Below are 14348 nucleotides of genomic sequence, written 5' to 3'. Positions count from 1 at the left end.
AGGGCCTCCTGATAGAGAAAAGAAGGCATGGAAACCGTTCACAGAGGCTAGTTGCTTTGCACTAAACCATTTTGGCTACTTTGGTGAGCTGACACTGTCATATGAATGGCCTTAAGAGACTGAAAAACATCCACCTGAATGGAATTATATATGTTCAGAAGCTATGTGACTATTTGGTATATCCTGTCTGTGAATACACTTCAGCAACATTTCCAATCCTATCTTATCTGTCATATATCTCCAACATGGCTTCCCAAACCTATCCTGATGATCCAGTAACCAGTGAGCTTTTCAGACACATGACATCTGTTTGCATATTCTGGTTCACCAATGTGTACGACTGCAAACTTGTGCACATTCATTGTGGATCTCCTGAAAATCTGACTAGCTATGGAAGGAGTGGGAGTCCTTAGTTCTTACCAGAAGCATCTGTTATTTATTACCGTCTGTAGATAAGTTATGTCATCGAATGCATTATCCAGCAAGTGTTAAGGTAGAACAAGGATAGTGAGCAGTGCTGGTGCTAAACACATACACGCAATATTCAAACCCTTATCTGAAAAACTTTCCAGATAGAGCTAGGACAGCAATTTTTCAGTTCTGTCTTTATCCATGTAGCAGTCTGGGTATCGCTGTTAACCAGATAACTTCCTGCTCTGCCCTGGCAGTATCCAGATAGTGCTGAGGTGGTCAGCAGGGATATTCAATGACTGTCCAGATAGTGCCATGAATATAGAGGGACAGTCAAGGCTAAGCCCTCTATCTGGAGAATGGCAGCTGTTCTCCTGATAAATGGCTTTGAATAGAGGGACCACACAATAGCCACCTCGTTCTATCCAACTGGAACAACTTTAGCCTTTTTACTGATGTGGAGGAGTAGCCTCATGGTTAGTGCATCGGGCTTTGATCCTGGCCACCTGGGTTTAATTCCTACTGCAGCTCCTTGAGACCCTCCATTGCCCCAGGTACAAAAAGTTAAATTGTGAGCCCTCTAGAGACAGAGAAAGTATCTGCATATAATGTGTACAGTGCTGCATACACCTAGTAATGTTATAGAAATGATTAGAAGTAGTTCTTATATAGACTTGCATTTTCGGGCTTTATTCTATAAAGGTTATGCTCCTAAATTTACGATTAGGCTCGTAATTTAGGAGCTTAAATTTAGGATCATAGGCCCCAATATTTATTTATTTATTTTTATTTGTTACATTTGTATTCCAGATTTTCCCACCTTTTTGCAGGCTCAATGTGGCTTACATATTACTGTTAACGGCGTTAGCCGATTCCGATCTGAACAAATACATGGTGTGAATGAATACAAGGTGATATTGTGGTAAATAAGGTACATGTATGGTAGGTACAATTGGGGGGAATTTAGGGAGGGGAGAGGAGTCAGATAATGTCCATTACGTTCTTTGGTTACATCGTGTCCCAGGTGTCCATGTATTTTTTATGTTGGGTCGGTGGGGTATGCTCTTTTGAACAGGTCTGTTTTTAGATCTTTCCGGAATTTAAGGTGGTCTGGCATAGTTTTTTTATTTTTGGCAGTGCATTCCATAGTTGTGTGCTTAAGTAGGAAAAGCTGGATGCATAAGTGGATTTGTATTTGAGTCCTTTGTTGCTTGGGTAGTGGAGATTTAGGTATGATCGTGCAGATTTTGTGGTGTTTCTAGTTGGCAGGTCAATAAGGTCTGTTATGTATCCAGGTGCCTCACCGTAAATAATTTTATGAACAATCGTACAGCTTTTGAAGGTGATACGTTCTTTGATTGGTAGCCAATGCAGTTTTTCTCGGAGTGGTTTGGCGCTGTCAAAACGTGTTTTTTCCAAATATAAGCCTGGCTGCTGTGTTTTGGGCGGTCTGAAGTTTTTTTTATGATTTGATCTTTGCATCCCGCATAGATTCCATTACAGTAGTCTGCGTGGCTTAGTACCATTGATTGTATCAGGTTACAAAATATTTCCCTCGGGAAAAATGGTTTCACGCGTTTGAGTTTCCACATTGAGAAAAACATTTTCTTTATGGTGGATTTCGCTTGGGTCTCTAATGAGAGGTTACGGTCGATCGTTACTCTGAGAATTTTCAGGCTGTTTGAGATAAGGAGGGTATATCCTGGGGTGTTAAAGTTTGTGAGTTTGTATGTATTGTATTGGGATGAGATGATGAGGCGGTGTTTTTTTTTTCTATTGAGTTTTTTTTGGAATGCATTAGCCCATGAGCTTGATTTCGTTGGTGATTTCTGTCAAATCATGTTTGTAGGAGATATATAATGTGTGTGTGTGTATATATATATATATATATATATAATGTAACATGGTCAGTGCTAAACCGGGATATTCAGAGCTGGTCCATTTCCGGTGACCAGCACTGAATATCAGCTTTAACTTTGGCTGGTCTGATTTTAACCGGGCCACGCTAATATTCAGCTCTGGACGCTTAAAGTGAGACTGGCAAGAGTTATTCTCCCTGAAAATCAGCGAGTAGCTTAAGTGCCATTTTAGCAGCCATTTTCGTTTGAAAATTGGGTGGATAAATTTTAGGAGCATAACCTTTATAGAATAAGGCTCTTTATGCTTACCGTCTGGATTCTATAAAGTTCTGCGCTCAAATTTCCAACTAGCGTGCAGATTTGGGAGCGCAAGTTATGCATCAAACTTAATTATTAAATTGGACACTAATTGGCCTTAAGTACCAGTAATAGCCCTTAAGCGGTGTTAATTAGCATTAATTTGTAGTTACGGGCGTAACTGCACTTAGGCATTGCAAACTGTAGGAGGACAGACTTGCTGACCTGAACATGTATACCTTGGAGGAAAGGAGAAACAGGGGTGACGTGATACAGACGTTCAAATATTTGAAAAGTATTAATCCACAAATGAACCTTTTTTGGAGATGGGAAGGCATTAGAACTAGAGGACATGAATTGAGGTTGAAGGGGGGCAGATTCAGGACTAATGTCAGGAAGTATTTTTTCACGGAGAGGGTGGTGGATATGTGGAATGCCCTCCCGCGGGAGGTGGTGGAGATGAAAACAGTAATGGAATTCAAACATGCGTGGGATAAACACAAAGGAATCCTGTTTAGAAGGAATGGTTCCGCGGAATCTTAGCAGAGATTGGGTGGCGATGCCGGTAATTGGGAAACAAAACGGGAGCTGGCTAGACTTCTACGGTCTACGCCCTGATCGTGACTGAGTAGATAGGGATGGGCTGGAGTGTAAATTTTAAGGGGCTTCGACATTAGCTTCAGAACTTAGTGCAAGAATAGCGCTGGGGAGACTTCTACGGTCTGTGCCCTGAGAAAGGCAAGGACAAATCAAACTTGGGTATACATATAAAGTATCTTGTTGAGCAGACTGGATGGACCGTAGAGGTCTTTATCTGCTCTCAATTACTATGTTACTATAGGCGATGTTCTATAAACCTACCGCATAAATGCTGTAGCGCAGAACTACAAAGGGGGTGTGCACATGGGCGGATCAGGGCAGGTTTTGCAGTTCCACATAATTTAATATTATCACTTGCACACGCAACTGGCAACCGTAGGTGGCTGCATTTACATCAGCCTTTCACATGGCGTAATTAGGCGCATATGCCAACTTGTGCTCTATTCTGTAGTGGCAGTTTCATGCTCAGTTGCCATTACAGAATTAGTGCTCAGCACCCATATTTTTCACGTCTAGTTTTTGGTGCACGTTCTTGAATCTGCCTCTTAGTGTGCAAACTTTGACTGGGAGACCAAACGGATGTGGGAGGGGCACTAGATGTGGTGTACTTGGTGTCCTCGTTATGGGACCTAAAGTGACTGACTGGCATAAAAACTGGTTAAATGGAAGGAGACAGAGGGTAGTGGTAAATGGAGCTTGCTCTGAGGAAAGGGATGTTATTAGTGGTGTACTGCAGGTATTGGTCCTTGGGCTGCTTTTTTTAACATCTTTGTAAGTGATATTGCGGAAGGACTGTCTGGTAAGCTTTGTCTCTTTGCGGATGATACCAAACTCTGTAATAGGGTGGACACCCCGGAGGGTGTGGATGGCATGAGAAAGGATCTAGCGAAGCTTGAAGAATGGTCTGATAATTGGCAACTAAGATTTAATGCTAAGAAATGCAATGTCATGCACTTGGGGTACAAGAATCCAAGGGAACGGTACGTTATAGGAGGTGAAATGCTTCTATGTACGAAAGAAGAGCGGGACTTGGGGGTGATTGTGTCTGATGACCTTAAGGTGGCCAAACAGGTAGAAAGGGCAATGGTCAAAGCCAGAAGGATGCTTGGGTGCATAAGGAGAGGGATGACCAGCAAGAAAAAAGAGGTGATAGTGCCCTTGTATAAGTCTCTAATGAGGCCCTATTTAGACTACTGTGTGCAATTCTGGAGACCACACCTACAGAAAGATATAAACAGAATGGAGTCAGTCCAGATGGTGGCTACAAAAATTGGTCAGCGGTCTTGGTCATAAAACATACATATAGGGACAGACTTACAAACCTTAACATGTATATACATACTGGAAGAGAAGGGGATATGATACCTCAGTGGCATTAATATACAGGAGGTGAGCCTTTTCCAAATGAAGGAGAGCTCTGGAATGAGAGGGCATAGGATGAAGTTAAGAGGAAATAGACTTAGGAGGAATCTAAGAAAACATTCTTTCACAGAAAAGGTGGTGGATGTGTGGAATGGCCTCCCAGTGGAGGTCATGGAGACAGGGTCTGTGTTAGAATTTAAGAAAATGTGGGCAGGCACATGGGATCCCTTAGAAAAAGGAGGAGATAGTGGTTACTGAGGATGAGCAGACTGGATGGCCCTTATCTACCATCATGTTTCTAAAAAAAAATAAATTGCACTCGCAGGCAATAGAATATTGCCAGTTATAGTGCAAATTGACACAAACAGCCAATTATCGATGGTTATTGGAGTTAATTGGCACTTCTTGGTCCTAATTTGCAGTTGCACAAGTAACTACACTTAGGCGATATTCTATAATGTTAGTTATAAAATCCATACTTGTGCCTATCTTTAGGTAATAAGTACAGAATCCACTGTCTAGCTTTTGGTGCATCATCTCTGAAGGCTAATGTGACCCTTTCTTGTTCCAGTGTCTTAGGACTACTTCCTTTTATGTATTTTAAGCAGACATGATGGGTCCTGCTCTTCACAGAGCTGAAAACCACTTAGGATACGGTTGTATAAGTGAGGCACCCCAGTGTAACACAGTGAGGGGCTAAAATTTACATACACACAGCTGCATCAGCCATAGACCTGGTGTAACTGCAGTCATGCAAGTGCGGCAAGGGCACGCATAAAATTACATGCGCAAATGGGAGTTTACATGGACACTTTTAGAAAGCAAGTTTCAGAAGCCATTTAACTGGTAACCTGAAAGTATTCCACCTTGTAGGCGGGCAAAATTATGCATGGGGATCAGTAGCTGAGTTCAGAGATGGGGTTACATCAAGGGAGGCAGCAGCATGCTTGATTTTGCATTTTCAAAACTGTGTGTGCTTTTCAGGGAAGAGGCAGATGCATATCTACTACTACTACAACTTATCATTTCTATAGCACTACTAGACGTACGCAGCGCTGTACACTTGAACATGAAGAGACAGTCCCTGCTCGACAGAGCTTACAATCTAATTAGGCCAGACAAACAGGACAAACAAGAGATAAGGGAATATTAAGTGAGGATGATAAAATAAGGGTTCTGAACAAGTGAATAAGGGTTAGGAGTTAAAAGCAGCATAAAAAAGGTGGGCTTTTAGCCTCTCAGTTTCCCACGCCGGACCCCAGAGGCAGGCAGAGTCTCAATGCGTGGATGAGAAATGGTGCAGGGAGGATGACTTTAGACTCATTAGGAACTAGGGGGCTTTTGGGAAAATGGGAGCCTTTACTGACAGGATGGGCTCCGCCTCCACCTTTATAAAAATGGAACCTGTATGCTGGCAGTATCAAATCAAAAGGAGACATAGCAGCTTTTAAACTACATCCAGGGTCAAACCCAATAGTCACCAAGGAGAGGGCCATAGCTCTGCAGGTACTTTTTCCTGGGGCAATTTTTTAGGGGAGATACACACACTTTGCATCTCTCTTCACAGTTCTGAAAGTTGACCCGTGAATGTGTGCTATGTGGCTGATTTTCAGAGAGGAACTTTCTGGGTAGCTTCTTTTAGAAAAGCAACTAGCGTGATGTGTGACCTCACAAAAGTGTGCATGCACTTTGCGCTTGCTGTATTTGAACTGGTAGCCAAGTGGGGATAAAGTAAATGAAAATGAAATGTACAGGTGCTGCTTCCCTTCCTCAAGCTAAACATAACCCCAAGAACTCATCTTTATAAACCATCTAAAAGTACACACCCTATGGAAGTCCGGTAAATTTTGAAAATAGCGCCAAGCCACACCCTGCATCTATCTGTGATTTTCACTAATTGACAATAATGCTTGTTGCTTTTCCTTTCTCTGCTTTGAAAATTTGAATGGAGTCCTTGTACTACTTCTGTGCAGCCACAGAAGTGGATTTCTGAAGTATTAGCCTGTTCTCTCATTTGGTCATGTAAAAATCCCATTCAATGAACCTTACCATTAACCTGTACGGTCCTGTCCTTTTTCTCTGTTGTAGATCCGATGGGAAAAGAACATTACGTTAGGCGAGCCTCCTGGGTTTTTGCACTCATGGTGGTGGTAAGTAACCTGGTTTGTTTGTTTACTCAAGTGTTAAGCGCTATCAAAGGGTCCAAACCATTCCATATTAGGGCGCCCAGAAGATATTTTAAAAAGTAAGGTGAGCACCAAAACGACGCCTATGTCAAGCTGCAGAAAAGTGTCCTGTATATAAAACTTGTATCATTGACCCAACATAGGCCATGTTTCGGTGCTAAGCGCCTGCATCAGGGATCATTCGATTTGGATCGTCGGACGCAAGTGCTTAGCGCCAAAACACGGCCCATGTCGGGTCAATGATACAGGTTTTATAAATAAATAAAAATAAACCAAACCATAGTGTTCAAGAATTACATAAGAAAAACATAACAAAACCACAAATTATAATGTTCTCACAATAGGCTTCAAGTTGTTAAGACACATTCGAAAGACCACATTTATCAAAAAAGAACGCTTTTCAATATTTCTGAAAGCTAAGGTAATGACTGCTAGCCCTAAGTGATAAAGGTAACCCATTCCCTATTGGTACCATCTGATATTGTAAAGATGCAGAGTGATGTTTGCTCGACTTCAATTTCGTTGTTTCCAGAAAACACAATAGTGGTTGGTCCCTAGTATTGTATATCAAAGTAATACTATGGAGTAACATTAACTAAGATGAGCAAATACAGCGGGGGCGACATGAAGGATGATGCAGAAACAAAAACGTCCAATGGACTAAAAAAGTTCACATCAGAACCTTTATTAAAAGTAAAATGGACTTGACACAAATCGTGTTTCAGCCACACGGGCCTGCTTCAGGAGCAAAAGTCCTAGTCGAAGTGTAAGAATCTCAAGAGCGCTGTCAAATAGAGTCACGGCTAATTAGCAGCAAAGCCAACTAGACTTTTGCTTCAGACATCTGCAGAACGCTGTGTAGCCATACAGCTATGACTCACAGGGACTCCTGAAGCAGGCCCTTGTGACCGAAACACGATTCGTGTAAAGCCCATTTTACTTTTAATAAAGGTTCTGATGTGAACTTTTTTAGTCCATTGGACATTTTTGTTTCTGCATCATCCTTCGTGTCACCCCCCGCTGTATTTGCTCATCTGGGTTGTTTCAGTCGGAGGACTCTTGTTCTTCTGTGGTTGTTATATAAGCAGGCGCCTCTTCAGTCAAGATCTTAAAAACCATAGCACACATTTTAAAATCAATCCGCACACTAATCGGCAACCAGTGCAACCTAGAATAATAACTTTGAACTGAATCAAAACTGGTTAGACCATATATCAGCCTGACTGCAATGTCTGAGCGGTCTGTAATCGATTTAACAAGGTCTTAGAGCAACCTATCAAAGCAAGGTTGCAATAGTCAAATTGAGGCAAGAAAAACGACTAAATAAGTATCCTGAATAAATCTACAGTAAAATACCTTTTTTTATAGATCTTAATTTCCTAAGGATATAATAAGCAGACTTCACCATGCTGTTTACCTGAAGCTGCATTGTAAGCAAGTTATCCAGTTCAACCCCTAAAATCTTGGAATCTAGGTCCAATGAGAAAATATTGTGCTCAATAGTGAAATGAGAAACATATCTCAGATCATTATTAGCTCCAAGCCACAAAAACTTTGTTTTCTCCTTATTAATTTTGAGTCGGTGAGCTGAAATACAGTTCTCTATTATGCTCATACATTCCTGAATATGCTTCAGTGAGCGCACAAAAGTGTTGGTGATTTAACATCTCACCCAGATAATCTGTTGTTTCAGCTCAGGAGCATCTTATAAAATGCAGGGCCACCAAACGCTTGTGTGTCCATGCTGTGAATTTTAGAAACATGCTCACACAGGGAAGAAGCGAGTCTTCCTCAGAAAGGGAAAATGTGACTAGGAAATCCACCTCTGCTGGGATAGACCCAAACACATTTCCACCATCAAGCACTCCTCCAAGACTCAGGTCTCAAAGGACAAGTTAGTTAGGGGCTTATGTGACTTTTGACCAGGTGTCAATGCTTAAATGTGCCAAGATATATGTGTATTACTTTTATAAAGATATGGGGTCCAATATTCAGCTGGCGGCAATCAGCACTTTGTTGACCGCTACCGACGTTAAACTTAGAAATTCAGAGCCCCTTTTACTAAGCCGTGTAGGCGCCTACGTGCACCGAACGTTCACCAAATTGGAGTTACCGTCTGGTTACCACATGGCTCTTGCGGTAATTTCAATTTTGGCGCGCATCTACTTCATGTGTCTGGAAAATATTTTTTTATTTTCTGGCGCGCGTAACAGATACGCACCAAATGGCATTTGACACAAATAGGTCATTACCGCCCAGATTCTTTATCGCTAGGTCTATGGCTGGTGGTAAGGTCTCAGACCAAAAATGGACACGTGGCAATTTTGATTTTGCTGCATGTCCATTTTCAGCCAAAAATAAAAAAAGAGGCCTTTTTTACAGGCGTGCTAAAAAATGAATCAGCGTGCCCAAAATCCACACCTGCACTACCGCATGCCAATTTTCAGTATGCCTTTGTAAAAGGATCCCTCAGTGCCAGGCCTGTCTAGGCAACAACATTGAATTTCTGGAGCTGGTAAAGCCATAGCGAGTTACTGCATAAAGATAGGACTGACTTTTATGCATTCTCATTTATGCGGTTAACCTGGCTGATTGAGTGCTGAATATTGGCATTTAACTAGCCAAGGGCTGACTTCGCCCCCAGAACATTCTCCAAAATACTCAGTTTTCAGTTCGGTACTAATCATTATTTTCAGTGGCACTAACCAGTTAAGGGCTCCTTTTACTAAGTGGCGGTAAGCCCAAGGCGGGCTTACTGCTCACTATACAGGAAGTACTGCCGGGCTACCGCAGCAGCCTGGCAGTACTTCCCACCCCTAGCACACTGTCATTTCTGGCACTACAAAAATGTATATATTTTTGTAGCGCCGGAGTGTATCCAGCGTAGGGTTACCATATGTCTGGATTTACCCACACATGTCCTCTTTTTGAGGACATGTCCGGGCAACCGGGCAGGTTTTGCCAATCTGCCCGTTTGTCCGGATTTCTGGACAAACGGGCAGGCTGGCAGGTGGGTGGGCCGTCCTATGCTAGCCTCCCGGCCCTCCCCTCCCCTTACAGAATGCAGGGCAGCGCTCTGGGCAGGAAAGAGAGGGCTCTTTCCTGCTCCAAAGGCGGAAGAGGTCACTAGACCACCAAGGCAGTAGATTAGTAACTCTACTGCCCTGGTGGTCTAGTGACCTCTTCCGCATTCGGGGCAGGAAAGAGCCCTCTCTTTCCTGCTGGAGCGCTACCCTGCATTCTGTTGCTGATCTCGGTGCTGATTTAAAGTGGCCGCCGAGAGTTGAAGCGACCTCGCAAGACTTCAACTCTTGCCGGCCATTTTGAATCGGCGCCAAGATCAGCAACAGGATGCAGGGCAGCACTCCGGGCAGCAAAGAGGGGGCTCTTTCCTGCCCCGAAGAGGTCACTAGACCACCAGGGCAGTAGAGTAAGTTAAGGGAAGGGGGGTGACGGGGAGGAGAGTGGAGGGGGGTGACAGTGGGAGGGGAATATGTGACAGGAGGCGGTGCGAGGGTGTGAAAGGGGGAGGAGCGAGGGTGTGAAAGGGGTGGGGTGGGGGCGGGGCATGTGTCCTCTTTTTGGGGGGACCAAATATGGTAACCCTAATCTGACAGTAATCGGGCAGTGCCGTGCGCTGCCCGGTTACCACTGGGTTAACGCGGGAGCCCTATTTGCCACCTGGCCATTTCCTGTAGGAAAGTGAGACTTCCCTTTTACCAACTGTGATAAAAGGGGGCCTCGGCGCATATGCAAAACATGCGTCGACACCAGCACCGGCACCCTTTTACTGCAGCTTGGTAACAGGGACCCAATGTGCCTCTGAAAATTAGCGGTTAACCCCAAACAGGTGGTTTAACTGGCCAGGAGCCATATCTGGCCAGTGAAATCACTTTGAATATTGACTCCATGGTATACATGTGTAGGTGGAAGGATCACTCAGAACACGTCTCCTTTCCACATATGCAGATCTCTACATTTTGCAGAGTATATGTATAAGTTGTGCCGTGTTCTAAAATCACTGGCTGTGATTATTATTTCTGGCTCCCCATCTAACTGGTACCTAAGGTTTATGTATTTACCTCCCCTATGGCTAGAATTAGGGTGCATGCCTACCATGCTCTGGAAAGAACTGTGTTCTGTACTCCCCCACCTCCTCCACTCTCAGCCACAGAACCATTGCTGTGATGATTAGGTTAGATGGGAAAAGAGAGATGACCAAAATGGAAAATAAATTTCTAAGTAGCCACAAATGAAGCAGAGGCGTAGCTATGAGTGGGCACAGGACAAACTAATTCTTGACTCAGGCCCACCCAGCGGCGGCTCCTCACTCCACTCTCCTCTGCCAGTGGCCCAGCATTTTCCCCCTCTGTGAAACTCCCCGTCTCTCTCCGATGTACCTCAAAGGCGTGACCACAGCAATTCATCTTTGCTGCCTTTGCTGGCCCCGCAGGCTTCCCTCTCCCATGACCTGCCAGTGAGGAAACAAAAAAGTGACATGAACAAGGGCAGGATGCTGCAGAGGGAAGCCTGCAGGGCTAGTGCAGGCAGCAAAGATGAATCACTGTGACCGCCAGGATGGTTCAATGAAGAATTGAAAAAACGTAAAACACAAGTTAGAAGATTAGAATGGGCATGGAACAAAAAGAAAGACGACCCCATACTCAACGCCTGGAAACAACTTCAAAGAAAATACAAATACACCATAAGACAAACTAAAAGATTATTTTATAAAACTGAAATCGGACCAAACTACAAAGACACACATAAACTTTTCCAACTCGTGAACAAATTACTAGCTATCACACCAATCACAACCAACAGCAAAGATACACCAGGAGCAGACAATCTCGCAAGATACTTCAATGAGAAAATCGTACAATTACGACTCAAAATACCAGTCAGCACCACCGATTACGCCGCACTCCATGACTGTCTAGACCTAGACCCTGGTGTATACCCAGTAGACAGAACCTGGACCAACTTCGAGATATTATCGGAGGATCTCATCTCCCAAACGCTCAAAAGATTCGCAAAATCTCACTGCAAATTAAACATGCCCAAACAATCTAATGACATCTGCTCCCCAACAATTTAAAACAGACCTCACGAATCATGTGAATTATATGTTACAAATTGGACTCTTCCCGAAGGAGAAAGGAAACATTCTATTCACCCCATACCCAAAGACGCAAAGAAGAGTGCTAATGAACTAACCAACTACAGGCCAGTTGCATCCATTCCCTTAATAACCAAACTAATAGAAGGGATGGTAACCAAACAACTCACAAACTATTTAAACAAATTCTCAATACTACACGACTCCTAGTCAGGATTCCGGGCTAACCACAGCACGGAAACGGTACTAGTTACTCTCATGAATAAATTTAAACAAATGATTGCAACTGGCAAGAACATACTAATTCTACAATTTGACATGTCTAGCGCCTTCGGTATGGTTGATCATGGAATACTACTACATATCCTCGAGTACTTCAGAATTGGAGGTAACGTTCTTAACTGGCTCAAGGGGTTCCTAACCACACGATCATACCAAGTGACATCTAATTTGACCACATCAGCTACATGGACACCCGAATGCGGAGTCCCACAGGGTTCCCCCCTCTCACCGACCTTATTCAACTTAATGATGGTACCCCTGGCCAAACTACTATCAAACCAAAACCTCAACCCATATATATACGCAGACAACGTAATGATCTACATCCCATTTAAACAAGATTTAAAGGAAATCTCCAACGACATCAACCAAAGCCTACAGACCATGCATACATGGGCAAATGCATTTCAGCTGAAACTCAATGCAGAAAAAACCCAATGCCTAATACTCATCTTGCAACATAACACGAACAAATTCACCACCATTAACACACCAAAACTGAATCTTCCAATTTCGGACACCCTAAAAATTCTTGGAGTTACAATTGATCGACACCTAACACTTGAGAATCACGTGAAAAATACAACCAAGAAGATGTTCCACTCAATGTGGAAATTAAAAAGGATAAGACCTTTCTTCCCAAGGACCATCTTCCGCAACCTGGTACAATCAATGGTACTCAGTCATCTAGGCTACTGCAACGCACTCTACGCTGGTTGCAAAGAGCAAATAATCAAGAAACTTCAGACAGCTCAGAACACTGCAGCCAGACTCATATTCGGTAAAACAAAATATGAAAGTGCTAAACCCCTACGTGAAAAGCTACACTGGCTCCCACTTAAAGAGCGCATCACGTTCAAAATATGCACCCTAGTTCACAAACCACCTTATAATTGAAAGAGAAAAGCGCCTAGATTTCGACCCAAATCAGGAGATAGACGTTTATCTCACAAAAATGAATAAATCGGTAAAATGGAAAGCCGATTTTGGACGTTTTCAACTGCACTCCATCGCGGAAGCGTACAAAGTTGACGGGGGCGTGTCGGAGGCGTGGCAAAGGTGGAACTGGGGCGTGGTTATCAGCCGAGGAGAGATGGACGCCTTTCGCCGATAATGGAAAAAAAGTATGCGTTTGTAGCTAGAATTTAGGGCACTTTTCCTGGACCCTGTTTTTTCCACGAATAAGGCCCCAAAAAGTGCCCTAAATGACCAGATTACCCCCAGAGGGAATCGGGGATGACCTCCCCTGACTCCCCCAGTGGTCACTAACCCGCTCCCACCACAAAAAATGATGTTTCACAACTTTTTATTTTCACCCTCAAATGTCATACCCACCTCCCTGGCAGCAGTATGCTGGTCCCTGGAGCAGTTGTTAGGGGGTGCAGTGGACTTCAGGCAGGTGGACCCAGGCCCATCCCCCCCTACCTGTTACAATTGTGCTGCTTAATGCTTAGTCGTCCAACCCCCCCAAACCCACTGTACCCACATGTAGGTGCCCCCCCTTCACCCCTTAGGGCTATAGTAATGGTGTAGACTTGTGGGCAGTGGGTTTTGAGGGGGATTTGGGGGGCTCAACACACAAGGGAAGGGTGCTATGCACCTGGGAGCTCTTTTACCTTTTTTTTTGTTTTTGTAAAAGTGCCCCCTAGGGTGCCCGGTTGGTGTCCTGGCATGTGAGGGGGACCAGTGGACTACGAATCCTGGCCCCTCCCATGAACAAATGCCTTGGATTTATTCGTTTTTGAGCTGGGCGCTTTCATTTTCCATTATCACTGAAAAACAAAAACGCCCAGCTCACAAATTGTCGAATAAAACATGGACGTCTATTTTTTTCGAAAATACGGTTCGGTCCGCCCCTTCACGGACCCGTTCTCGGAGATAAACGCCCATGGAGATAGATGTTTTCGTTCCATTATGCCCCTCAAAATCATTCATGGAGACGCCCCAGCCTATATGTCAGACCTGATACACTTACCACCCAGGAATGCTAAAAAATCATCCCGCACATTCCTTAATCTTCATTTCCCTTACTGTAAAGGTCTAAATACAAACGAATGCATGCGTCAACCTTATCTTACCTGAGCACACAATTCTGGAATGCGCTTCCGCGCAACTTAAAAACGATCTATGAACTAACTAACTTCCGTAAACTACTGAAGACCCATCTCTTTAACAAGGCATACCACAAAGATCAATAAATGTGAACTCCTTTACATATATCCAGAACTGTCT

The 14348-nt window shown here is 43.7% G+C and overlaps 1 protein-coding gene across 2 annotated transcripts in view; it reads left to right on the top strand.

The window, feature by feature from the left end:
- Positions 1–14348, top strand: part of SSBP4 (single stranded DNA binding protein 4) — a 547729-nt gene that overhangs the window by 141225 nt on the left and 392156 nt on the right. For both annotated transcript variants that reach the window (XM_030218716.1, XM_030218717.1), the window contains exon 3: positions 6618–6679. In XM_030218716.1, the coding sequence (XP_030074576.1) occupies positions 6618–6679 (62 nt within the window). The remainder of the gene's footprint in view (positions 1–6617; positions 6680–14348) is intronic.

Source organism: Microcaecilia unicolor, chromosome 11 (assembly GCF_901765095.1).
Source record: "Microcaecilia unicolor chromosome 11, aMicUni1.1, whole genome shotgun sequence".
Taxonomy (NCBI): domain Eukaryota; kingdom Metazoa; phylum Chordata; class Amphibia; order Gymnophiona; family Siphonopidae; genus Microcaecilia; species Microcaecilia unicolor.
This window is presented reverse-complemented; position numbering and strand designations above follow the sequence as displayed.